Below are 25,540 nucleotides of genomic sequence, written 5' to 3'. Positions count from 1 at the left end.
ACACAACATGCAAAATTTCAAAATTCAACAGGTGCAGCTTTCTCCCTTCATCTCCATCCTGGGAAAAGCTGTACATATTTAAGGTCTGTCAATTGTAGCAGAAGTCTCTGCCCAGAAAAGCATATCAGCCCTGTAGCTCAGCTGTGCGCTCTTGCTCTCACTCTCTCACGCTTACTTTTCCATCTGTAAAATGGGAAAAGCAACAATGAGCAAATTCATCAGGTGGTTGTGAGGATGAGCAGTGTAAAAATGGCTACATTTTGCATTTTAAAGGTATAATTCTAGGCATATTTAGTGTTGACTATGTCTCATTGAAGTCTGTGGGACTTACTTCTCAAAAAGCCTGTTTAAAATTGGGCTGTAAGAATGCTACCTAAATGCACTTTAAATAATTTTAAATAAAACAATAATATATGCAGGGGCAAAGCATACTGAGCACATGTCATGTAAGATGGCATATAGATTGAGCCTGAATTTGACTTCCTGGGAATATTAACCTTTTTAATAAAAAAACAAAACCCCACACTCCTACTTTCTAGTCCTCATGGTTGTAGGAAAGCATTCGAAAAGACCGTCAGAAGATGATGCGGAGGCAGATGGGCAAGAGGGATATTCAGAGATATTCCAGTGTTCCTTCTAAGGCGTGCACACGTTCACAAGTCCACTCAGTTAATTTAAGATCCCACTCAGGTTGAATCAGGAAGGCCCCATTCTGAATGCAGGTGCGCACACACTGCTTTGATCCTGCCACCCAGAAAGAAACTCATTCCGCACACAGATCAAAAAAATTAGAGAGAACACTGATTCTCTCTATGCCTTGCATAGCTTCCCTCTTCATGGCCCCACCCTTGTCAGCTACAGTTCCAGCCAACATCTCCCTTCTTTCTTTGTCCAGAGCCATCTCAGTTTATGCTCAAACATTTCCAATGTTGAGATAAAAACCCCATCCTAGTTACTACCATCAGAATATGGTATGCAATGTTATACTACCTTTATGACAAATGTTGAGATTCTGGTGCAATATACGGTACATTTGGCTTTGCATTTATTCACATAGTTTTGAAGAATGTTCTCTCTACCATGATACTGGTCACTTGGGGCATGTTTAAAACATAAATAGTATATCCATATTTATATAAATACCCATTCTGACATGCTCACTGATTCTTACAGGTGTGTATGTGATGACAGTCTTCAAATCCCATAACTTGTGATCTGCAAGGCAGTGAAAATCTGGTGAAACACCAGTGTCTTTTCATACTACATTCAGGGCTGCTCAACTTCGGCCCGCCCTCCTGCAGATGTTGGCTTACAACAATTCCCATATTCCCTGGCTATTGGCCACTGTGGCTGGGTATTATGGGAGTTGTAGTCCCAGAACAGCTGGGGGGGGGCCCTAAGTTGAGCAGGCCTGCAACCTGATCATGGAAGGAGAAAAACTTGCGTGAGGAAGAAAAGGTATTGGGACCCAGGGCCATAGCAAGGTTGGAGTGGGACAAAATAAAAAATATATGAAGATGCCCCCCCGCCCCCCCTTCTTCTTCAGAGGGGTGAAAGGGAGAGAACAAAAAGCAAACTGTTTTCCCAGTCAGCAGCCCCCTCCCTCCCTCCCTCAGGGGCCCAGAGACATTTGACCCCTCCTCCCCATTCAATTAGAGCTATGTCCCTGGAGGGACCATAGTGTAACCTGTAGAAGAATAGTGTAACCTGTAGATAGTGATGTATGGGAGGGCTGGCTCCCAAAGGTATGCCCTGCATGCTCTCTCACTTCTGCACCTGAGAGCACTTTTCTTCCTGTTTTTGCCTCATATGGTCCTTTGTTTGTTTGTTTGTTTGTTTGTAATGAGGCCAGTTTGATCAATATTATGATCAATATTTGGGCCCCTTTATCTACTGACTTTTTGTTTTGCAATAATTATTATTCAGCTTTAGTCAAAGAATTCTGGCGCACAGGCCAAAGCACCTTCCAGTGCATGTTGTGTTACTCCATTTCCATCATGAAAAACCCAATGGGTTAACAACCAACGGTGCACAGCATGAGGTCTCTTGTAATGCGCAGGTCACTTTATTCAGCGGTTGTGCTGCATGCACCTAGGTCATTTAATTTTTATATGACTAGTCCAGGGGTTCCCACCTGGGTTCCTCCAAATGTTGCTGAACTACAACTCCCAGCACCCCCAGCCACAACCACTGGTTTAATTGGTTGATTCCAAGCGCTATCACTGACATAAGCAATCTGTTGATCAGGGCATGGTTTAATTTGAGCAAGGCTTCTGCCATGGTACATGTAGTGGTGATAAAGTGCACAACCACTTTGTATCTGCTCCAAGGTGCTCAGTGGGCACCTTGGAACAGAGGAAAGTGTTTTTTCTTTCCCTGTTAAGTAATTACAACCCTGGATTGTAGGGAAGGGCTTTCAGGAGAGAGGGTGTCTTCTCAAAACTGGTTTAAATCTCAAAATTGGACTAAATTGCAAATACTGCTTCAAACCAAAGAAAGATTATAGCATCTGTTGACCAAATGACATTAAAAAAAAACTCCAAGGCAGGTCAAGATTGTTAGTCTCAGATGCTTTTGATCGTTAATAAGGGACGGGGAGAGGCTCACGCCTACAATGATAAGTAGACCGGCAAGACTAGTTTCTGGATAAACAGGAAGAAAGCCTCCACACAGTAATCCTGCAAATCAATAATAGGCTTTTAAATTGGTTCAGGGTTAGGCATGCTTTGCAAGCAATCTGTTTTGAAAAGAGCACTGGTAGATCTGGATGCTGAATCAAGGCGCTTTCCAGGTTAAACCCTACAACAGCGTCATTACGGATCTGCTAAGTGTGCTTCCGTACTTCCCGTGTTGTGACACCACAGTCCTTGCGCTGACAGCAAGGTGCCGTTCACAATGACAACTTCTTTTGGGTTTTATCATTGCGTTATAGAGCTACCACATTGCATGTGCATCTCAAAAAAGTAGCTGTATTTCCTTCCCCATTGTTGGAGTGAGATTCTGGGGGTCATTTTCAATATGATTCTGCCAAGATGAAGTATTTTACCGCTGTTGTTGTGTGTAATCTGGAAAGTGTCCAGGAGTCTGGGGAGTTTCCTTCTTTAATCCCAGGAACTCACTCCCCAGTCACCTCTCCAGAACTTTGGAATCTAAGTCTGTGGTCTTCCAATGCCCACTGATCTTGTGGCAAAGGTAAAGTTTGCCGTCGATACGGTGTCGACTCCTGGCGACCTTGTGGTTGTCTTTGGTAGAATACAGGAGGAGTTTACCATTGCCATCTCCCATGCAGTATGAGATTATGCCTTTCAGCATCTTCCTATATCTCCCTGCTGCCCAATATAGATGTTTCCAATAATCTGGGGAACATACCAGCGGGGATTCAAACCGGCAACCTCTGGCTTGCTAATCAAGTCATTTCCCTGCTGCGCCATAGCAAGCATGAATTGTCCCATTTGCTAAGCAGGGTCCACCCTGGTTTGCATTTGAATGGGAGACCACATGTGTGAGCACTGTAAGATATTCTCCTCAGGGGTGGATGAGGCTGCTCTGGGAAGAGCACCTGCAGGCTTGTATGCAGAAAGTCCCAAGTTCCTTCCCTGGCATCTTCAAGATAGGGCTGAGAGAAACTGCCTGTAATTTTGGAGGAGATGCTGCCAGTTTGTGTAGACAACACTGACCTAGATGGGCCAAACGAAGTCTGACTGGGTAGAAGGCAACTTCCTATGTTCAAGACCTGAGAAAACCCAGGAGGGAGAGAGAGTAACTCCCTCACTTTATGGTTAGCGCAGCTACGTACAAAGCCACCCAAGAAAACCCGGGGGCGGGGGAACACACCTCAGAGTTTTCGCCATGTGAAAAACAGCCCCGATTCCCTTTCCTTTTATTTCCTATTTCCGCCCCAAATGGCCAGACTCAAAGCGACAGCCCTCCTGCTAGCCACCTCAGCTGTCCAATCAGCTACGGCACAGCTGATCGGGGGCGGCAAACACTCACAATTACACAACAGCTGCCGAGAAACGCGTCGCCCCCGCGATTCCGCGAACCTGAAACGTTAAAGGCATAGCAAGAGAGGTGCGTGGTGGCCAGGGCTCGTGGGCGGAGCCTGCTCGAGCCAAGGGGTGGGAGCTACTTAAGGAGGCGGGGCTTGTCTGAAAAAGTTGTACCTCGCGGGACGGATGAGGATCGAGTTGCTTTTGTTGTCGTTGCGCGTGCAGGATCTTTTTTTTTAATCAACATCTGTCCAAAAAAATAAATCAATCCGCTACTCACTGAGATTATGTTCTCTAAAGCGGTGCTAGTCCAGTTAAACAACGCTTGTTGTTTAAGAACTTCCTTCCCCCCTAACTGGTCCTTCTAATGTCTCCGCTTTTGTTCTGATACCGCTTCTTCTAGTCTCTCCGCGAAGAGTTTTATGTCGCTTTCAGCTTTTCCTCTAAGACGCTCTCCACTTCCTCATAACTTTTTATTGAAAAGCGGTATATTAATATTCGTCGTATAGTGGAAATAGGAAAGATCTCCATTCCAAGCAACCAGGATTGCTTGCGCACTTGGTCCCTGTCATGGTTCCTAGTCCAAGAGCGGGGTGGGAGGGATAGAGTGGGGGGAATCTCTGCAAGGACAGATATAATTTAAATTTTTGCTGTTTGGAAGCAACAGAGGAGACGGGAAAAGAGAGGGGGGGAGAGAGATGAGAAATGCAAGGGATGATTGTGAGCAAATGCACTGCAGTTAAATGTACTTTAATGTGCTTGAAGTACATTAACATACTGGGAACACCGAGCAGAGGATTCCTCTCTACTTCAGTCTGGCGGCCAGTCTCTGGCCCTGGTCACAGCTGGTTTGGAATTTCCTTTATAGGCCTTTAATGCCAGCTTTAGGGTTATGGTCACTGGTGTTCTTATTTGTCGAGAGTCTGCCTTAGTTACACATGCTTCACTGTGGTTCAGATAGTCTGCAGACTAGTTTTTTCAGGGATTTATAGCCTTACAGCTTGTTGCTCACTGTGATTTGTAGTTCCTGGAAACTCCAGTATTCCTGTACATATCCTCCCGTGTTCCTGTTTTATTCATTGAGGCTTGATATGTAGGAAAATGCATGTTGAGTATTACCACCTACTGAGTTTAGGAGTTCTGCACTGTGATGGTTTGTCCTAAATACCAATGGAACCTATGGGCCAAGATGGCTGCTCCTATCTCTAGCAGCCCAGTGTGATTGTGATCCCCAATGAAGTATCGGGGCACCCCTGACCCCAATAGGGGACGTTCGTTCCTGGGCGGATGGAGCCCAATAATCAGCCCAGACGAGAGGACTTAAGATCAAAGTTTTATTTGCCCTTAAGTAGCAAAGGTGCTGCTCGGCTCGCACTCAAAGCACGACAGAGGCCTGATACAGAAGCAACACATTTATACACCAAATTATCCTTAAGAAAACAGTTACACAAAAAGAAGCAGCTATATGTCATAACTCATGGTTAGTTCCTGTTTCGTCTGGGAATATGCCATAAATTATGCGAGCAAGCAGTGGCCCAGTCTGGCCCAGTCTTATCTTGCGGTTCTGGTTCCCATGCACTTGCGGTTCCCATGCTAAATATATTTTTGCTAACTGAAGGGGAAACAACTACCAGGGATGAAAATCATTTCAGCCTAAGCAAAAATCTAATTGCAAACCCACGCAAAATGGCCAAGCTTATGCCAAGCAACTGATTTTTGATTTCAACTTATATAGCCCATACACCACCAACACTGCTCCCAGGAGAATGATAATGGCAAAAATGACAGTGTGAGGAGAAAATGTGGCATAAACTCTTAAGGAGATACAATAGTGCAGAGGCTGACAAACTTCTAGGGAGCCATGGCACCTAGAAATTTAATCTTTATTTTTCCTTGGCAGCCATGTTTCTGTTCTACATATATTACTTGTAAGGAGAATAAAGAGAAGCCCATTTACTCCCCCCCCCCGCATTCTCATCACTATGACTGGTAATTTTGTCAAGTGTCTATTGTTTGGCTCCCTAAAATTTGGGGCTGGCTCCTAGATCCAAAGAAAATTTGTCAAGGCTTGCAATAGGGTTTTGTGAACTCTGTTCCTGCTATCTTGGCAGGCCAAGAGACGTTTTGCCTCTTAAGGAGCTTAATCAATTGCTTCCTGTATGGATGGTGGAACTCCATCCTTGTGGATTGTCAAAGAAAAGCAAAACAAACATTCAGCAAGGATGACATAGTTATGGGCATCTTTGCCAATTTGACAAAAAGACCCAATGGGCTCCATTGTATACTTTTGATTCTATGAGTACTTGCTTTCTCCTCAGTATGAATCCCTATGCTGGCCTGGTAGACTGTTTGCGGGCCACTTGGCTAACAGGAAAGACGCGCCCTGTGGAGTATCGGAGAGAGCAGCTGGAGGCGCTTGGTCGCTTTCTGGATGAGAGGAAGCAAGATATTATAAATGCCTTGCACCAAGATCTGCGCAAGGTGAGTGTGCTGATCCAGACTAGCTTTTGGACCTCAAATTCTCCCCCAAGGCAGAGGAACCAGAGCTAGCTGCTCTGTGGTGTGGATCTTAAGCAGTGTAGACAGCACTAATGTCTTTTTATCTTTCCCACAGCCCCCTTTTGAGACGGAGCTCTCTGAGCTTTCCCTCACTAGGAATGAGGTGAACTGTGCACTCAACAACCTGTGCTGCTGGATGAAGGATGAATGCGTGCACAAGAACCTAGTAAGGAGGTCAAGATGAGAGGGGAGGAAATGTGAACTCCGGGGTGGTGGGGAGTGGTAGCGCTGTACCAGCAGGGACGAAGATCAGAGGCTGAAGTATCAAATCAAACTGAGAATGGATTTCAAAACTGTTCCCTTTTAAAATTGTTGTGTGGATTCGATACCCATTTTGTCTTGGTTCATCATTCTGAAAACACCCTTTGCCAGTAAGTCTAGTAAATTCACCTGCAATTTTTGTAAACTTGTTTAAACCAGGGTTTCTTAACCTTGGGCCCCCAGATGTTGTTGGACTATAACTCCCATCATCCTCAGACATGGCCTTTGTGGCTGAGGATGATGGGAGTTATAGTCCAACAACATCTGGGGGCCCAAGGTTAAGAAACCCTGGTTTAAACTGTATCGTCTTGGTTCATCATACTGAAAGCACCCTTTGCCTTTCCCAAGTCTGTAACACAAATCCTACAAAAGTTAAAATGTATTTAACTTTTATTTAAAATGGTTCTTTTAAAGTTTATTTTCTACCCTTGTGTGCACACCGACAATGCAAACGTGGCTCAAAAGTGCTTTTAGTGTCATGTAAAAACAAGCTTAATATCTGCATGTCATCTAAGGATATCTTGCACCACTCTTCCAAATCCTACTTGAATGGTGGATGCTCCTTTTTTTTAACATCAGATCTGTTCTGATGTACAAACTAGCTAGCTTTGCTGGGCTTAAACAAGGCTTTGAAAAGGCCCTGGAGAATTTGAGCAAGAAATGGCAGAAAAGTAGCATAACCTACTTAGTAGTATAATGTCTTTTTATCTCCAACACTATTTGGTCCTCACAGGATGTTTGTAAAGTAGAGAAAAGAAAAGCCAAAACAATCTAATCCTCATAGTAGTAAGGCCAAAGACTAATTTGGAAACCACACTACCACTAGACTTGTACACTGAGGCCAAGTAAACATTTCCTATGCCCGTGTCAGTCAAGTGGCACTGTAAGCTCCCCACTTAGCCGCATAGGAGAGCAGCCATACTGGCTGCTGCTATCTTTGTTTTCCCATAATGCAATGCGTTCATCAGTGTGTCACTGGACAAGGTCCTCACAAGGGTTTGAGTAAGGTTACTTTGGTGGTGGTGGGAGTGCTTCTCGGTGAACAAGCTGGCAGCTGCAATATTTTCCTTTGAGGACTTCAGAGGTCAGTTATAGACCCATGGATTATTCTGGGCCCTCAGTCAGTGCCTGCTTGACCAACTCCTGGTGCTGGTCCTGAGTGGTTTCATGTCTACAGCCTGCTTTATTGTTTTTCATTTTGCTCCATGGACTTTTCCTGACTTTGCCTCCTTGTAGGCCACAAAGCTTGACTGTGCCTTCATCCGTAAGGATCCCTTTGGAGTGGTAGTCATCATTGCAACCTACAACTACCCCATCAACCTTGCCTTGATACCACTGGTGGGAGCTATTGCAGCTGGTGAGTGAAAAGTCATCTTTGAAGGAATGAGGCCTGAACCTCCTCTTCTTGTATTACAGATTTCTGTATTGAATATATATTTGCTTACTCCCTATGTTCTGTGTTAAAAAAATATTGTGCAGGGTCAAATGTTCTCAGCTCCTGTTCTACAGTTTGGTTTGGGAGGGAGAAGAGTTATATTAAAATTTTGGTGGGAAGAGAGGGTTTGATTTGATTTGATGTGTTTTAAAATAATGGAGGGAGTTGTTTTGATTGGTTTATTTGAAAAAATTGGTGGGGGAGTGGAAATAGAATATAAGGAAGCTGCCTTGAGCAGAGCTTTAGTGCAAGTTGCTGTCAGAGTTGCAGTTGAAAAGTGGGAGAACAAAAGAGGAAGTTAGTTCAAGTGAAGGAGTTCAGGTTAGTGTAAGTTCCAGATGGAGTGGGAGCTGGTGTCTTGGAGATCTGGGAGAGAAGAGCTGAGAGAAGCTCCTGAAATTAGAGCTGAGGAATCACTGGGAGAGTTGAGCTGAAACTCTCAGGATAACTGAATCACTCACAGAGCAGCTGAAGCATCTGTCTGGAATTGAACCATCAGAACTGGATAGAAAGAACAAGATCTGAGACTGAGAAAGCCAGGCTAATTGCAAAAGATGACTAGAGGTGATTATAGGAAGACTCCTGAAGTGGCGCTGCGGGGAAATGCTCGACTAACAAGCAAAAGGTGCCGGTTTGAATCCCCGCTGGTATGTTTCCCAGACAATGGAAATGCTGAAAGGCATCATCTCATACTGCGCGGGAGGAGGTAATGGTAAACCACTTCTGTATTCTACCAGAGACAACCATAGGGCTCTGTGGGCGCCAGGAGTTGAAATTGACTTGACGGCACAGTTTACCTTTACCTGGTAAGGACTCTGAGTTAGGGCACAATATTAGGTGCAGGTGGATTTGGATGCATTTTTCTCATATTTTATTTATTCCTTATACTCATCTGGCTGCTGTTTCTTTGTACTAAATGCCCCCCCCCCCAAAAAAACCCTACTGTTTAGAATTGAACTCTTTTAAAGTAAAGTTTCTCTTTTTTTGAATTTAACTAACTGTAGCTTCTGTCTGTTTTCCCCACCCCATGCTTAGAAGCCTTTCCACCCTACCTAACTTTGAAGGAAACAGAGCTTTGGAAGGCTGTTTTAGTAGACACAGCTAGAAAAAATACAAAAGTCTATTTGGTGGCAGTGGTGAAGCTTAAGATCATGGGAGTGGTTGAGACTGGGCCGTGCCCTGTGGTGGCAGTGTGGTGGGATCTGTGTCACCATCTGAGGGCTTTCCTCCAGAATCCAACAACCTCGAGCCTCCTGTTTTGCTGTTCTCTTTACAGTGATTCCTGCAGGCTGGATCATGGCCATGGTGGGTGTTTATCTCTTGCCACCATAGTGATATGTTCTTCTCTCTCGCCAGGGAACTGTGTGATTCTCAAACCTTCAGAACTAAGCACCTGCACTGAAAGACTCCTTGCTGATACACTACCTTGCTATCTTGACCCGGTGAGTTCCTCAGCCACAACTCTGCTTTATCTTTTCATCGGAACGTAACAGCTATTTGTGGACATGTCCTCCTGCTGCTGAAAATCATGGCTAGCTTGGCTCCCTGATATGACAGTACAGAAAAGTTAATGTGATTAATATCAGGCTTGATCCCATCTCTCAGGAGGGTGCTAGTGGGTGAGATTTCATTGCAATGTGACTTGTATGTTTGTAACCCTAGCAAGGTGCAGTGGGCACATGCCACATACACAAGATCATAATTGTAGATTGGCTTCCCCACCATTTTGCATGCTTGTAGTTGAAGTGGGACTTCTAAGCCACTGTGACAGTAAAAATAAGCTTTAGTTACTGCAGATGAAGTTGTCTGGAGTAAAAATGTATGTGGCATTAGGGACTCTGTGTAACTGTGTTCATAGGGAAAGAGTTTGTTATTGGATGTATGATAACCTTTAAGGAAAGACCAGATGTTTTATTCTCTTTCATTTTAAAAACTGAAGGTGTGTAAGGGACTGACTTCATGTTATACACAGATGTATGAAACTGATCTCTGATGGTATTTTCTTTTAATGAAAAGCAGTCTTTGGAGAGGACATTTTGGAAAAGAAGCAGGGGAGCAAGTACTTGATCCTTTCCGTTTCTATGATTTCCCTGCTTCAAATTGCCTCCCTGCTACTGCAAGCTGTTTTTCTTCTCACAAAGTTCCAAAGGGGAAAGTGTAAGTGTGTGTGTTTAGACACAGAGGCTTTGAAGCAGAAAAACAGTACACATGGAGAGGGTTAAGTATGCCCTCTCTCTTCTCCACCCCTTCTGCTCTTTCTCTGAATTCTCCATCTGCAAAGTGACTGTTGATTGGAAAAAACAGCATTAGGGCTTAGTTACATGAATCTGTGTGTGTGATGGGTTAGTGAAGACTGGACTGGAGGCAAGGAGACATAAACCTTCTCCCTAATTTCACAGGATACCTTTGCGGTGGTGACAGGCAGCCATGAAGAGACCGGTCAGTTACTGAAGAACAAGTTTGATTACATCTTCTTCACAGGTGACATTCCCTTTTTAATTCCTCGACTTATTCTTTCTTCAATGTAGCACATAAAAAATAAAGCACTGTGTCTGCATAACAACTACAGACATGTAATGTCTTCAGGGTTCAGATTTTCTTGAGGCTGCTAGAGAATGATTTGTTCAGGACCAACTAGTAGGTCTGTGGCTGAGGTTGGATCCAGGCCAAGTGGCACTGTCTTTCTATTAGACCACCATGTCAGCCAGTGCAGCTGTTGGTCGCATTTGTTTGCAAAGCAGCTCTATCATGCATACCTTCTGCAGTCCAGCTGAGCTAGCTTGTAGAGCCTAGGCACTTGTTTCACTTGTGACTGCCCTGTCGGCATGGATACCTGTGCCTCTTCATGAGTCTTGTCTCCAGGTGAAAGGAAAGATGGATGCCATCATGGTATCGTGGACAGAAAGGATAGCCAATTACTGATACTAGCTTTCCCATAAGCTCTCTTGAACCTAATGAAAATGACCATCCCTGATCTCTTTTTCTCGACAGTTTGCACTAGATTCTCAATCTGGCATTTCATGCCTATTGCCTTAGTGAAAGAGAAGAGAGCCTCTACACATTCATAATGATTTCCTTCATGCTTGGGATTAGGACTTCTAGGTCTGGCTTAAAGGCTTGAGCCAAGGCACCTTATTTTAGAAATCAGCCACTGAGCCAATTGTGGGCCATTCTTAAGCTATCATTAGGACAGTTCCCCAGCTCTTCCTTCTATGTACCAAATATGAGCTTTGCCATTTCCTTGAGTTTCTATGCCTAGACACATATCAGGTGTTTATATAGGGCATATCCTGGGTTTGTGTATCCTGAAGATTTCTCTAGCCAGATTGTATTATATTTCATGCAGCATTCTGAAATTCCTTTGATTGCCCCATCCCTACACCCATATTTCTAGCCTTCATAGGTAGTGCCAGAGAAGGAATGCTCCCATAGACAAGTGGTATATTTGTGTATTTGCAACTTTTAAAATTCTCAGGATGGATAGATAGATGGATAGTCCTTTAGAAATCTAGGACAAAGCACCACCCACTGGAAATGCACACTGTTCCTTCTGGTTCCTGCCCCTCCCCCCACCCGTTGTCATCATTACTCATGGTGGCAGTAAAGCCTGGAAATTTGCTGAAGCTTCAGAAACTATAAAGGGGCTGGATGAGAGTTCAGTAGTCTGGAGCTTAGAACTTCTGCGCTCTGTAGAACTGTCTGTCCCCTGCCTGACAGTTCCTGCCTCCCTAACCCCAAATACCTGCCCTTTTCATTCCTCCATTCCATTTGTCACCCAGCTGTTGTCTGCAGAATGTTAGATTTCCATTGAAAGCACAGAATCAGGCTTTCCTCGGTATAGAATTTGGGGTGAAGTATTTTGAGTGTAACTATCTCAAATCTTGCCTTACCTCTGTAGGAAGTCCCCGGGTGGGGAAGATCATTATGGCTGCAGCGGTCGAACACCTGACACCTCTGACTCTGGAGCTGGGAGGCAAAAATCCCTGCTATGTGGACAAGTGCTGCAACTTCCAGAATGCAGCCAACCGCATCGTATGGGCCAAGTACTTCAATGCTGGCCAGACCTGCATTGCGCCAGACTATGTGATCTGCACCGTGGAGACGCAGGAGAGGCTGATGCCTTGCTTGCGCCAGGCTATCCGTGAGTTCTATGGCTGCTTTCCTCAGGACTCGGCCGACTTTGGCCGCTTGATCAACGACAAGCACTTCCGCCGTGTACGAGCCCTGCTGGATTGTGGTCGATTGGCCATTGGTGGAGAGACAGATGAGTGTGACCGCTACGTTGGTGAGCAAATGGCCTGGCACTGGGAGGGAGGATCTGGGGTGGGGGCAGATAGGGAGACCTTTTGTCACTGGTAATATCTAGAATAGTGTTCTTCATTGTGAGGCCCAGTGGTGAGCCAGCCCCCATCAACCCTAAGTATGGCTCCCTGGCTGACTGTGCCTATGTGGCACTTCGGCCAAAGCTGAGTAAGCTGCACAGCCCCCCTGGCACCATGTGGAGACTGTTGGGGATTCTCTCTGGTAAGAGTAACCCTTTTTCATTATAGCAGAGTGAACAGAGGCACAACACAGTGGAATTTGGTTAGGCATGTGTGTATGCTGAGAGTAAAATAACTTGGAGCCAGTTCATAGTTTCAAATCAATATAAGGAGTATTTATTAGAGAACTCCATTCTAGATAGGAAAGTGAGGAGATAGGATCTCTAATCTATCTACCTAGCTGGATGCAGATGGATTCTGCATCTCTGAACACATGGTGCAGGGAGAGAGGAGCTTGTATGTTGCAAGGGAGAAGGAAGGGAAGGAAGAGGAAGTGGCCAGGCAGGCAGGCAGACAGGAAGTCCCTAAGAGTAGCAATCTACAGTGGTCCCTCGACTTAGGAAGATAATCCGTTCCAAACGCACATTCGTAGGTCGGAATTTTCGTAAGTCGAAAAGCGCATCCACGGAGGTCCGGAAACATTCGTAAGTCGAGGAAACTGCATCTAAAAATTCGTAGGTCGAGGAAGCCGCATCTAAACCGGCAACGACTTCCGGTATTTTTTGTCGTTCATATGTCGAAATCTTCGGATGTCGAGTACTTCGTAAGTCGAGGGACCACTGTATATACCAAAGGGATAGTGTCAGAGCAGTAGAGAAGGGATGACCAATGTCTTGACCTCTCTAGCCCGCTGACTCACTAGTCTGTCCCCCTCTGTCATTGAGACATGAGACAGCGCAAAGTCCTTCACTTCCAACAGAGACATCAATTTTTACCGTGCAGTGTTGCACTTTGCTCCCTGGGGTGGGTGGGTGGCCTTTAAGAGAAACATAATCTTCTTGAGCCCCTGCACCATCTTGGCATGCCATGCACAGGGTGCTGGGAAGTGTAGCCCATCTGTCCCAGTGCTTTCCACCTGGAGTTTTAAGAGAGGGCTCTTTCTCTCTTAAAGGGCCCTCCCATCACTCAGAAAAGTGCAGTACAGTGTGGAGGTCAGCACAGTGGGGAAAGGCTCTCACGCTGAAGGTTTTTTGCCAAAGTGGCTTGAAAAATAGTGACGATTACTGATCTGGAAGGCTTGCTATTAAGTGCCCAGTCTCTATGTGAGTTTGGACAGAAGAGAAAGAAAGCCCTGTGCTCATGAGCTTATGCATTAGGAAGTGCAGGCTTGGGGCAAGCTAAGGCTGTGACTGAATGGTGGTAGTGTATAAATGCTAAGATGTCTTGACATAATTTCCTGCCCGCAGCCCCGACTGTGCTGGCTGATGTGAAGCCATGGGAGCCAGTCATGCAAGAGGAGGTCTTTGGGCCCATCTTGCCCATCGTCACCGTGGGAGACTTAGACGAAGCCATCGCATTCATCAACTGCAGGGAACGCCCGCTGTCTGCCTATGCCTTTTCCTGTGACTGCAAGGTATGTTACAGGCTACTAGCCCACCCTGTCTAGAAGGCTCAAGATGATTCACAATGTCCCCATCTCCTTTGTATAGTGTGGTGTGCAGCAAGGAAGGGGTTAACATTTTCGCCTGTGCCATTTTCTCCACTTGAGCTGGAAAATTAGGGCTTTTCAGCCTGACATGCCCCTTCAGGCCTATCCCCTCTGTAGCAGTTTTAATTGCAGGGCATGGAGCTGATCTGCAGGGCTAGCCCAATAAACTATGGTAGAATTAGCAGTTGTATATTTAAGAAATGCAATTTTATTGCTCTTTAGTGTGCCTAAGTAAATTGAATACCACCTTTCTTGGATGCACTTCGTGACCTATGAAGTGATACAGGTGTATTATTTATATATTTATATATATATATACACACACACACACAAACTATTATTATTAATTTATTATTATTATTATTTCGATTTCTATACCGCCCTTCCAAAAATGGCTCAGGGCGGTTTACAAGGAGAAATAACAAATCAATAAGATGGACCCCTGTCCCCAAAGGGCTCACAATGGTGTATGGCACAAATGCCCTAGAATTCCTCAGAAGTATGTAGATGAGGTTACTGAGGCCTCAAAAGCTGGCCTTGTGACAACCAGCTACAAGTTATTACTTACATCCGTATATGTGATACAGGCTCTGTGACTTCCTACATAAAAGGCAGTGAGGCTGTTCTCGGGAGTAGCTAGGTAAGCCTGGGCTTGGCTGCCCATGAGAACTGCCGGGATGCACGTGGATCCTGGTGCTGCTGTAGTGCTAAACCCAGCACCGAAGCCCAGCTCTTACCCAAGGTTCAGGGTGCAAACATGGCCTTAACCCGGCTCCCGGGATTGAGGGTCAGCTTGAGCTGCTTGCAGCTTGCACTGCACACAGAGAAGGGTGTCCAGAGCGTGCGCTTCCTGGGGGAAACCCCCAGTGCACTCTGCACAGTGCATGGTGGGATTCTTGGAGGCCAGGAGAACTGTTTGTTTGGCCTCTACTTACCTGCACTGCTGCCAGCAGCGCTGGTTGTGTCACGTGCAGCTTTTATGCCGTGGGAGCTCAGGAGTAGTCATCTGGAAGAAGATAGGTTGCATCCTGCTTCCTTTCTCCTGAAAGGGGGAGCTCCTGAAAGCCTAGCCATTGGCTGAAAGACCAATGGCTTTCAGGGAGGGAAATGGGGGAGGAGGGAAGAATATTCATTCCACTCCTTCACCTGTCAGCGGGAGCCAAAAGTCTGAGCTCCTCTCCGGGAGTCCATCAGACCAACAAACCCCATCCCTGCTGATCCTCTTATCTTCGGCAGCCCCTGCTTTAAATAAAGCCCTACATTTATTTATTTTATTATTTATTTATTTTACATATTTTTTATACCGCCCAAAACTTACGTCTCTGGGCAGTTTACAACAAGATAAAACATTAAAACATTAGTTAAAAACAAAAACAAGAAATTTAAAACACAACAGTTTAAAAAAAATTACAACAATATTCTAAAACAACATTAAAAACAATCAAAACAGTATCAGTTAAAAGCCTGGATGAACAGATGCGTCTTTAAAGACTTTTAAAATTTTTCAGAGATGGGGAGGCTCTTATTTCACTAGGGAGTGCATTCCAAAGCCTCGGGGCAGCAACGAAGAAGGCCCATCCCTGAGAGGCCACCAGACGAGCTGGTGGCAAATGCAGACGGACTTCCCCTGATGATCTCAGTGGGTGGTGGGGTTCATAATGAAGAAGACGTTCTCTTAAATACCCAGGGCCCAAGCTGTTTAGGGCTTTATCGGTTATGACCAGCACCTTGTATTTTCCCCGGAAACATATCGGTAGCCAGTATAACTCCTTCAATACAGGAGTAATACGGTCTCTCCTGGATGACCCAGAGACCAGCCTGGCTGCCGCATTCTGGATCAACTGTAGTTTCTGGACTACGTACAAGGGCAGCCCCACACAGATTGCATTACAGTAATCCAGTCTGGAGGTTACTAGCAGATGTACCACTGTTTTGAGGTCATCTATCTCAAGAAACGGACGCAGCTGGCATATCAGCCAAAGCTGATAGAAGGCACCTCTGGCCACTGCCTCATCCTGGGACACCAGGGAGAGACTTGGATCCAGAAGCACCCCCAGACTGCATACCTGTTCCTTCTGGGGAAGTGGGACCCCATCCAGAACAGGCAGATCAAAATTGTCTCCCGAGTTTCGACCCTGCACAATGAGTACCTCCGTCTTATCTGGATTCAGTCTCAGTTTGTTATCCCTCATCCAGCCCATTACCGACTCCAGACAGGCATTTAGGGAGGTTATGCCTTCTCCCGATGATACTGACATGGAGAAATAGATTTGGGTGTTGTCAGCATACTAATAATACCCCTCGCTATTTAGGACACTCCTTCCCCCTTCCAGCTTGCTCCTTCTTACCTGGCCAGACAAGTGGATTGGCCACCCAATCCTGTCTCATGGAGGAGGGTGGGAAACCCCGACAATGGTATCATCTCTAGGCAAAATGTCATAGGTCTACAATTGCATTCATTTGTGACCTTGCTGTTTTGTCCATAACCAATTTGTATGTAAAAAAACAAAATGTGTCCTCGGAAGGATGGAAGGCTGAGTCAACCTTGAGCCCCTGGTGGCACAGTGGTAAAACTGCCGCCCTGTAACCAGAAGGTTACAAGTTCGATCCTGACCAGGGGCTCAAGGTTGACTCAGCCTTCCATCCTTCCGAGGTCGGTAAAATGAGTACCCAGAATGTTGGGGGCAATATGCTAAAATCATTGTAAACCGCTTAGAGAGCTTTGGCTATAGAGCGGTATATAAATGTAAGTGCTATTGCTATTATGAGTGTGGGGAGTGGTGGTGGGAACAAAACAAAACTAAAATGTGATGTGTATAGGATTAACCCACTGGGAATTTCCCTTGTGCAAACTTTTACAATGAACTGCACTATTTTTAGTGCATATCTCATGCCACCTTAAATGGCGCACCAGGGAAATGCTTGACTAACAAGTGGAGGGTTGCTGCTTCGAATCCATGCTGCTACTATATCGGGCAGCAGTGATATAGGAAGATGCTGAAAGGCATCATCTCATACTGTGCGGGAGGAGGCAATGGTAAACCCCTCCTGTATTCTACCAAAGAAAACCACAGGGTTCTGTGGGCGCCAGGAGTCAAAATTGTCTTGACGGCACACTTTACCTTTACCGTTATTGTGAGTACACATAGCTTACAAAGTTTCGTTGATGGAAATGGGGACATGCTTGTAATTTTCATATCAGAGATCACTACCTGAGTGCTTCTCTCCTCCACCCACCCACATTATTATACATTTCTGTTTGCTGTACTATTTTTCCCCAAAAAACTTACCCTCCATTGATTGAAAAGTCAAGATGGTCTCTGTTCTTTTGGTTAAAGAGCTCTTGTGGCCAATCCCAGCTGCCTGGTGAGTGTGCTATGTACTGCACACAATTACAAAGTTGTGCCTGTCACATTGCATTTTTATCTATATCTATCCCTAAAACATTGTGAGAGTTAAACATGTAATGTATAGATTGGTCCTCAGTACATGACTATTTTCCATTTGGGGTGATAGGGCTGTGGCCAGTAGAATAGAATATAATTTTTACTGATTAGTCAAACAACTACATGTTTATGGCAAACATAAAACAATAAGTTAAATCTTAAAAGAACCACATCAAACCACCAGAGGTCTAAGAACAGGGCAGAAATATGGCAGATTTAAACCTTTCTGAACCCTATCAAGAAAACATAGAGTTAAAAACAAGGCAGATGTACAAACAGAAAATTTAAAAGTGATCATATCAAAAGACCATGGGTTTAAAACAAGAGGATAAGACAGAAATGTTTGAGACAAAACAAGAATACCTGTATTTTAAAACTAAGAACAATTAAGATGTGATAAATACTGTCAGTGGCCAGTAGATGGTGCCACTGTAGTACCCATTTAAATGTGAAATTTAAATACAATCCAGGGCGCTTTCCAGGTTAGACCCTGCAACAGGGTCATTGCGGATCTTGGAAGTGTGCTTCCACACTTCCTGTGTTGTGACACCGCAGTCCCTACGTGGACAGCAGGGTGCCGTTCACATTTCCGATGCTTTTTGTATTTATTCGCTGCGAAATAGAGCTACGACGTTATACATCTGGCATGGAAAAGTTGCTGTTTTGGGGAGTTGTTTGTTTCCATGAGACTGCTCCCTCTGCTGTTTACGTATCAAATGCGATTTGCCTGAACGTGCTGCTGTTGAGCAGCTAATCTGGAAAAGCTCTCTGTATGTGTTTACTCAGCAGTAAGTCACATTAACTTCAGCGGGGCTTACTCCCGACTAAGTATGTATAGCATTGCAGCCTTAATTTGTTTTATAAGACTATTTTCCAATCCTTGGCAGACCAAGGATGGGGTTTCTGATATTCTTGTGCTCTTTTTCTCTCTCTAGGTTGTAAACCGGTTTTTGGACTGCACCAGCAGTGGTGGCTTTTGTGGCAATGACTGCTTGATGCAAACTACATTGGTCTCCCTCCCATTTGGTGGCATTGGTAAGACCAGGCTTCTGCCCGGCTGCACGCGCGTGTGCTTCTCTCTCCCTCCCTCCATTCATCCTCCCACCCCCACCCCATCTGGTTCTCTTTCCATTCTCATAAACAGCACATAAGGCCATGTCTGTGGCAGTGCACTCTCTTTCAAAATGGTCTCTGGCTCACACGCACACCCTGACCCTAGATGAAGGAGAATAGACAGAAATGATATGCTTAAGCTGTGCAGCAAATGGGAAGCTTCTGCCACGGAGCAGGATTACATCTGCATCTTTCTTTTGTGTTGCAGGAAACAGTGGGTTTGGGAAGTACCATGGCAAGTTCACGTTTGACACATTCTCTCATCATCGCGGCTGCCTCCACCGCTGCATGGGCCTGGAGACAATCAACCAGCTTCGTTACCCACCCTATACCGAGCACAACCTGGGGTTGCTACTCACCTCAACAGAGGTCAAGCGCAAAGGCATGTGCACCCTGCTGTGAATGCCCATGAATCACATATGCCTTGTGCCACCTGGAGTTGCTAGGAAGAACTGGAGAGATTGTTCTTTCATCTGGGATCTTGCCTTGCCTCCTGAAAAGGCCCTTGCAAAAAGCTCTACTTTCTTGGGGGGGAAGGGAAACATCCCTGTCCTGGCCCTCTTCCCCATCCCATTCTTTCCCCTAGTTTAGTACAGATTAGTTAATACTGTTAGGACACTTCTTGTGTTGCTTTCCAGCTCTCTTTGCCTAGTTATTGGGAAGGGTGAGAAAAGGCAAGAGATAAGTAAGCCAGGTATGTTGCACAACACACCTGCTGCTTCACTTGTGCCCTGGACTAGTAATCCCTTTGAGTAATAACAATGGGAATGTAGATAAGTGAATAGTCTTAAAGGAGAGATAAAAGTATTTATTGTGAATATTATTTATCATATTTTAATGCTGCCTGATATGTACATCTCGAGGCAGAGTACAAAAATTAACACAATATAAAACAGAGTAAAAACATTCAAAATTTCACAAAATGCAGCAAAGATCTCATAAAACAAAAACAAATTAAACAGTTAAAATTATGTAGGGGCTGGGTCCAAAAGGTTTAACCCATGCAAGCTGTGGTGCAGACACATTCTCCACCAATCATGTACTTTCCACATAGATATGCCTCTTCTAGAAAACGAACATTCTTTCAACATCTGTTTCTGCAAAGCAGTCCTTTCTTTAACTTAGATTTCTCCTCCCATTAGTTTCTATAGAGAACAGCTAAGTATGTTTACTCAGAAGTAAAGGCTACCAAATGCAAAGGGACTTCTTAGTAAATATGCTAAGGACTGCAGCCTTACTGATATTACTTGCAAAATATACGATTATACAAGACAGTGTTTTTTGCTTCTGTAATAAAGGCCTTCCACCAAACCTTGGTACCAGATAAGTACCTGATTTATTTATTATTAACAAAGCACCATCAATACATATAGCACTCTACATATGTGTATCATGTGAGCCTTACCATCTAGAGTTAGATATTGGGAATAGGGACAGCAGAAGCACTTCTCAAAAAGTGATGTATAAAAACTGTTAATTACAACTAAGAGTAGTAAGCATACATTATTATAATTTTTTAAAAATGATTTTATACACATTTCCGGTTGTCCTATCCCCTTAACCATTTACCTCCCCAAAGTCAGACACTTCTGGCATAAGCTTATGCATGTGTGTGTGTGTGTGTGTGTAGTAAGTAAAGAAAGCATACATCACATAATTAACTCATGATTTATAACTGAAAGTTGTGTAGTAGAACTTCTCTTGGCATGTTCCAAGTGGCATCTAGATCATGTTTAGTTCCAGGAACTCACCCACACATAAAATGATACACCGGTTTCCTCTCCTTGGTATTTTCCAGATTATGAGATTTGCAAAGGGTAAAGCATTGAAGAGTGTGACAGAATAGTGCAACACTTTAAAACTCTTCAGTAAAAAGTGTACAAGAAAGGGTTGGATTTAGAAATCTGCTCAGATGCTCGCACCTCCCCTTCTGTGATGACAAGCTCAAGTCATATTGGAAGCAGGAGTAGGAGGAGGGAGGTGTGGGGTTTGGGATCTGTGGAGAAGAAAAGGAGGGGAAAGCCAAGATTTCTCCCTGCCTGTTTCTCTCCCTGTGGCGAGGGGGCGGAGGAAGCAAGAACAGGCGGGGAGGTGCAAAGAACTGTCCATACTGCAACATGCTACAATGCATAAAATGCGGGGGAAGGCTCCCTACGATGGAAAAATACAGCTACTTTCCTGCAGTGCATTTACGATGTTGTAGAGCAAAAACGCATCATTAAAATTTGAACCAAGGCATGGGAAATGTGAATGGCACCCTGCTGACAATGCAGCGACACTGGTGTGGAAACACGGGCAGTAAGGAGGGGCACTTAGCGGATAAGTTGCGAGTACGTTGCAGCGTGTAATCTGGATGGAAAACGCCCAGATGGATCATTCTATGGCTGCTTGTTTTGGCATTTCTTCAGTCCATTTCTCATGATTTGGTGGGGACTTATACTGCCAATGCCTGAGGAAGGATCACATGTTTAGAAACTAAAAATACCCTTCTTAGCCAATTTTTCTGATTATGCATGTGGATCCAGTCATCTGATGTCCATTCAAATATAGCATGTATCCACAGGAATATGCAAGTTCAGGTGTCAGCCCACCGCCCCAAGGGGTCACTATTGGGCAAGTTCACATTAGGTATGTTAGATACACCAGGATCCCCATCTCCAGCAGTTATCTTTTGCAAGGGATTGATGATCTAGACTTCAAGAATCTCCTGAAGAGAGGAGAACATTCTGGAGCAAGAGACAGAAGTCAATTCATCACTGAAGCATGGAACTTTTGCAGCTTTATTTCCAAACACATCAGTGTGTTGCTTGAACTGACATAGGAAAATGTTCTCAGTTAAGTACATGCTCTTCTTTTCATGTCACTGTGAGTAACAGTGATGGGACCCACATCATCTTCTACTATGCATTTGAGTGTTACAATTTCACACTGACTATGGGGGTTACAGTAGTGTCTCTTGGGAAGTACTTAGCCTAAACAAGTTGCATTTCCCCCCTTTTACAGAAAATGTAATTTTAGAGAGATTTTATGGGGTAGGGAAGAGATAGGAGGCTGAGGTTTATAGAAAATATGCTGTTGAAGGTAGAGTAGGAAGACAGTAGTTCTTTACAGAGCAGGCAAAGCAGGAATACTTACATGTTACCAGGTTTCTTTTTAAATCCTAGCTATAAACTTAATTATAAACAAATGAAATTCTCAGGACTCTCTGCATGCTTTCAGATTTCCAGTTAGAGGCCTTATTCTATACTCTGCAATGTAACTGCAGCTTATAACATGAATGTCCCCCAGGGCTCCATACTGTCTCCAATGCTTTTTAATATCTAACACTGGGAGAGTGTATCAGGAGATTTGGTACAGGGTGTTATCAGTATGCTGATGACACCCAAATCTATTTCCCCATGTCAACATCATCAGGAGAAGGCATAACCTCCCTAAATACCTGCCTGAATCTTCAGGCACTGATGGGCCGGATGAGGAATAACACACTAAGACTGGATACAAATAAAATGGAGGTACTTATTGTGTGGGGTCAGAACTCAGGAGACAATTTTGATCTGCTGGTTCTGGATGGGGTCACACTTCCCCAGAAAGAACAGGTACACAGTCTGGGGATGCTTCTGGATGGAAACCTCTCCCTGGTGTCTCAGGTTGAGGCCAAAGCTGCTTTCTATAGTGAGCTCTCCCCCGTCCATATCAGGCAGCACTTGCTGCCTGACAGCCTTTATTTCCCTTTCTCTCCCTCTGCCTGAAATGAGTGGGGGCTAGAACTTGCTTGGGCTCTCTGGAGCCCAAGCCACGCCCCCATGCGTGTGATATTACGCACACGGGATGTCACTGGAGGGGCTGGCAGGAGGGGCCGGACACAAGCCGCTGTTCGGCTGGCTCCACACCTGACCAGCTGCATCTCTTTCTTGAGATAAACAACCTCAGAATGGTGGTACATACACTGGTAATCTCCAGACTTGACAACTGCACTGCGCTCTATGTGGGGCTGCCTATGTAGGTAGTCCGGAAATTGCAAATTGGTGCAGAATGCAGCAGCCATGTTGGTCTCTGGGTCATCTCAAAGTGACCATATTACTCCTGTATTAGAAGAACTACACTGGCTACTAATATGTTTCCGGATAAAATACAAGGTGTCGGCTATAACCTATAAAGCCCTAAACAGCTTAGGCCCAGGGTATTTAAGAGAATGTCTTCTTCACTATGAGCCCCACTGCTCACTGAGATCATCCAGAGAGGTTCATCTGCAGTTGCCACCAGCGCGTCTGGTGGGCTACACAGGGACGGGCCTTCTCTGTTGCTGCCTTAATACTCTGGAATGCAGTCCCTGCTGAAACAAGAGCCTTCCCATCTCTGAAAACTGTTTAAAAGTCTCTGAAGACACATTCATTCACCCAAGCTTTTAAACTAGACTTGTGGAGTTAAATTGTTAAAAGGTTTTAATTTGTTTTATTTTGCTGTAAACCACCCAAAGATGGAAGTTTGGGGTGGTGCACAAATATAATCCATCTATAAACAGTTAGAACATTTCTATACATATAGATATTTAGGTGTGACCCTGCAAGCACAGTGTTCATGGAAGGCGCATATAGATCAAGTTATTCTTACGGCACAGATAAGTTCTCTTGCTATCCGGAGATTTTTCTATTCTAAAGGAGGTGAGATCATTTTGGCCGCCTTGAAATTATTTGCGGCCAAAGTTAGGAGCCAGCTATTATATGGGGCGCAACTTGGTCCTTTCCCTTCATACAAGTCTATGGGTGTGGTTCAAAATGACTTCCTTAGGGCTCCACTTAGAGTACCTAGATGCATCGCCAATGTATTGTTAAGGTTTGATTTGGGTGTTCTGAAGATCGAGGTGTGGGCCTGGTTGTTGTCTATTTTGACCTATTGGCTTAAAGTCATATTCCTCTCCCCCACCACCACCACTCGAGGATGGATTTCTCTTATCTTGGCTGATGTATTCCAGCCCACTTGTGCCCAGGCTATTCAGGACAAAATTGTGTCATTGGATCTGTCTATGGACTACGTGGTCTTGTTAAGTTATGACCAGGCTAGGCAGATCCTGAAGCAAAGACTCTTGGACTTTGAAATTCAACAAGAACTCTCCCTTATCCTTGATTGTACTAAAAGGAGATTGGGTTTGAGCAGTGCTAGTTTGGGCCCTACTGCCTACTTGAATGCTTTGAGCATGACGTGTTACCAGAGGGCCTTTTTCAGAGCAAGACATGACATGCTACCTTCAGCGGTGCTCTCGGGGAGGTTTCTGGGGATCTATAGGGAGGATAGATTATGCCCATGTAGTATGGGGGAAGTCAAATCCATCCAACATGTTTTGTTGCGTTGTCCATTATATAGAGATTTAAGATGCTCCTTATTAACTCCTCTTCTGACACCCTTCCCAGGCTGCTCAGGAGATTTTTATGTTTCTTATCTTCTTGTGGATAGAACTTTAGATGTCACCTTTAAGGTGGCCAAATGTTGTTCTATTGCAGTATTGTTACGGCAGCGGGTTTTTCTTGATTAATTTTATAATTTTTATTGATTATTTATCTGTGGATATTAATTTACATATTTCCTTCTTCCAACTGTATTTTCCTATGTTATTAGATGTTTGTTTATGTTATGCTGACCTTGGGTCGTAAAGATAGATAGATAGATTAGAATCAATCAATCAATCAATCAATCTCTTAAGAGTAAACAGAAGGATTCCATACAGCTCCTGAAAGCCTAGCCATTGGCTGAAAGACAGAGTCCTCACAGAGGGCTGCACAACAGAAAGTTGCCCATCATTCAACTGTACTGATAGTCACAGTTATTAAGATGTCCAATTCCCATTGGCACAATGTACAGGTGGAAATCAGTGCAGTATAGATATAAACTTTATAATTACCCAAAGCTTTTATCTGTGCAAAGTTAAGATTGCAATGTAATGCAGATTGGTTGCGAATAAATCCCTACTGAATTCAGGAGGGGCTTCTGAATAAACATTCATGGGATCTCATTGTACAAGATACCTATGAGAAACAAGTATAAAGAAAGAAGGTACTGTAGTGACACCACCTTAAGTGGCGCAGCAGGGAAATGCTTGACTAACAAGCAGAAAGCTGCTAGTTCAAATCCCTGCTGGTATGTTTCCCAGACCTATAATGGGCAGCAGCAATATAGGAAGATGCTGAAAGGGATCATCTCATACTGCACGGCAGGAGGCAATGGTAAACCCCTCCTGTACTCTACCAAAGAAAACCACAGGGCTCTGTGGGCACCAGGAGTCGAAATCAACTTACCTTTGCCTTACTGTATTGACAAACTCTCGATAGCTAAGAATTAGCTGTCTTTCTAGTAAAGTGCCCTTTTGTGGATGCTTTGCAAAGGCAAAGCGCTGGGAGGAGAAACAAAAGAATACATCCTAATCCTCGTCTTGGGGGACTTCACTGTTCATGCCGAGCCCCCTAATAGGAGCGGCTCAGGACTTTATGGCCACCACGACAACCATGGGTTTATCTCAATTAATATCAAGTCCTACTCATGTGGCAAGACATATGCTGGGCCTGATTTTTTTCAACCAGGAGCTGAATGATCCGCAGGTGGGGGAGTTTGATATAACTCCTTTGTCATGGACAGTGCTTTGACCAATCTCTGCAGGGGTGATAGACCAATTAGAACGGTCCATCCCCCCCCCTCCGAAGGCTTATGGATCCACTCAGTTTCCAGACAGCACTGGGGGAGTTTCCAATGTCCAGAATGATGACTCTGCTGAGATC

The 25,540-nt window shown here is 44.5% G+C and overlaps 1 protein-coding gene and 1 long non-coding RNA gene across 6 annotated transcripts in view; one reads left to right on the top strand and one right to left on the bottom strand.

Moving 5' to 3' along the window:
* LOC128341141 (uncharacterized) overlaps nt 1-4,040 on the bottom strand; it is a 48,444-nt gene extending 44,404 nt beyond the window's left edge. The window contains exon 1 of the long non-coding RNA XR_008314227.1: nt 3,994-4,040. This is a non-coding gene — a long non-coding RNA (uncharacterized LOC128341141). The remainder of the gene's footprint in view (nt 1-3,993) is intronic.
* ALDH3B1 (aldehyde dehydrogenase 3 family member B1) overlaps nt 1-20,089 on the top strand; it is a 35,411-nt gene extending 15,322 nt beyond the window's left edge. Inside the window, exons 1-10 of one of the 5 annotated variants that reach the window (XM_053287249.1) lie at nt 3,967-4,071; nt 6,308-6,470; nt 6,604-6,714; nt 8,046-8,166; nt 9,601-9,686; nt 10,644-10,725; nt 12,143-12,529; nt 13,973-14,139; nt 18,596-18,695; nt 18,982-20,089. In XM_053287249.1, the coding sequence (XP_053143224.1) occupies nt 6,309-6,470; nt 6,604-6,714; nt 8,046-8,166; nt 9,601-9,686; nt 10,644-10,725; nt 12,143-12,529; nt 13,973-14,139; nt 18,596-18,695; nt 18,982-19,175 (1,410 nt within the window). In that variant the 5' untranslated portion in view covers nt 3,967-4,071; nt 6,308 and the 3' untranslated portion in view covers nt 19,176-20,089. Of the gene's footprint in view, nt 1-3,966; nt 4,072-4,183; nt 4,476-4,615; nt 5,470-6,307; nt 6,471-6,603; nt 6,715-8,045; nt 8,167-8,200; nt 8,809-9,600; nt 9,687-10,643; nt 10,726-12,142; nt 12,530-13,972; nt 14,140-18,595; nt 18,696-18,981 lie in introns of those variants that run through there. The other 4 variants (XM_053287250.1, XM_053287248.1, XM_053287247.1 and 1 more) reach the window with 4 other exon arrangements.
* The last annotated feature ends 5,451 nt before the right edge of the window (nt 20,090-25,540 follow it).

The sequence above is a fragment of the Hemicordylus capensis genome, chromosome 1, assembly GCF_027244095.1.
Source record: "Hemicordylus capensis ecotype Gifberg chromosome 1, rHemCap1.1.pri, whole genome shotgun sequence".
NCBI classification, from domain to species: domain Eukaryota; kingdom Metazoa; phylum Chordata; class Lepidosauria; order Squamata; family Cordylidae; genus Hemicordylus; species Hemicordylus capensis.
Note: the sequence above shows the minus strand (reverse complement) of the source record. Positions and strands in the feature narration are given on the sequence as shown.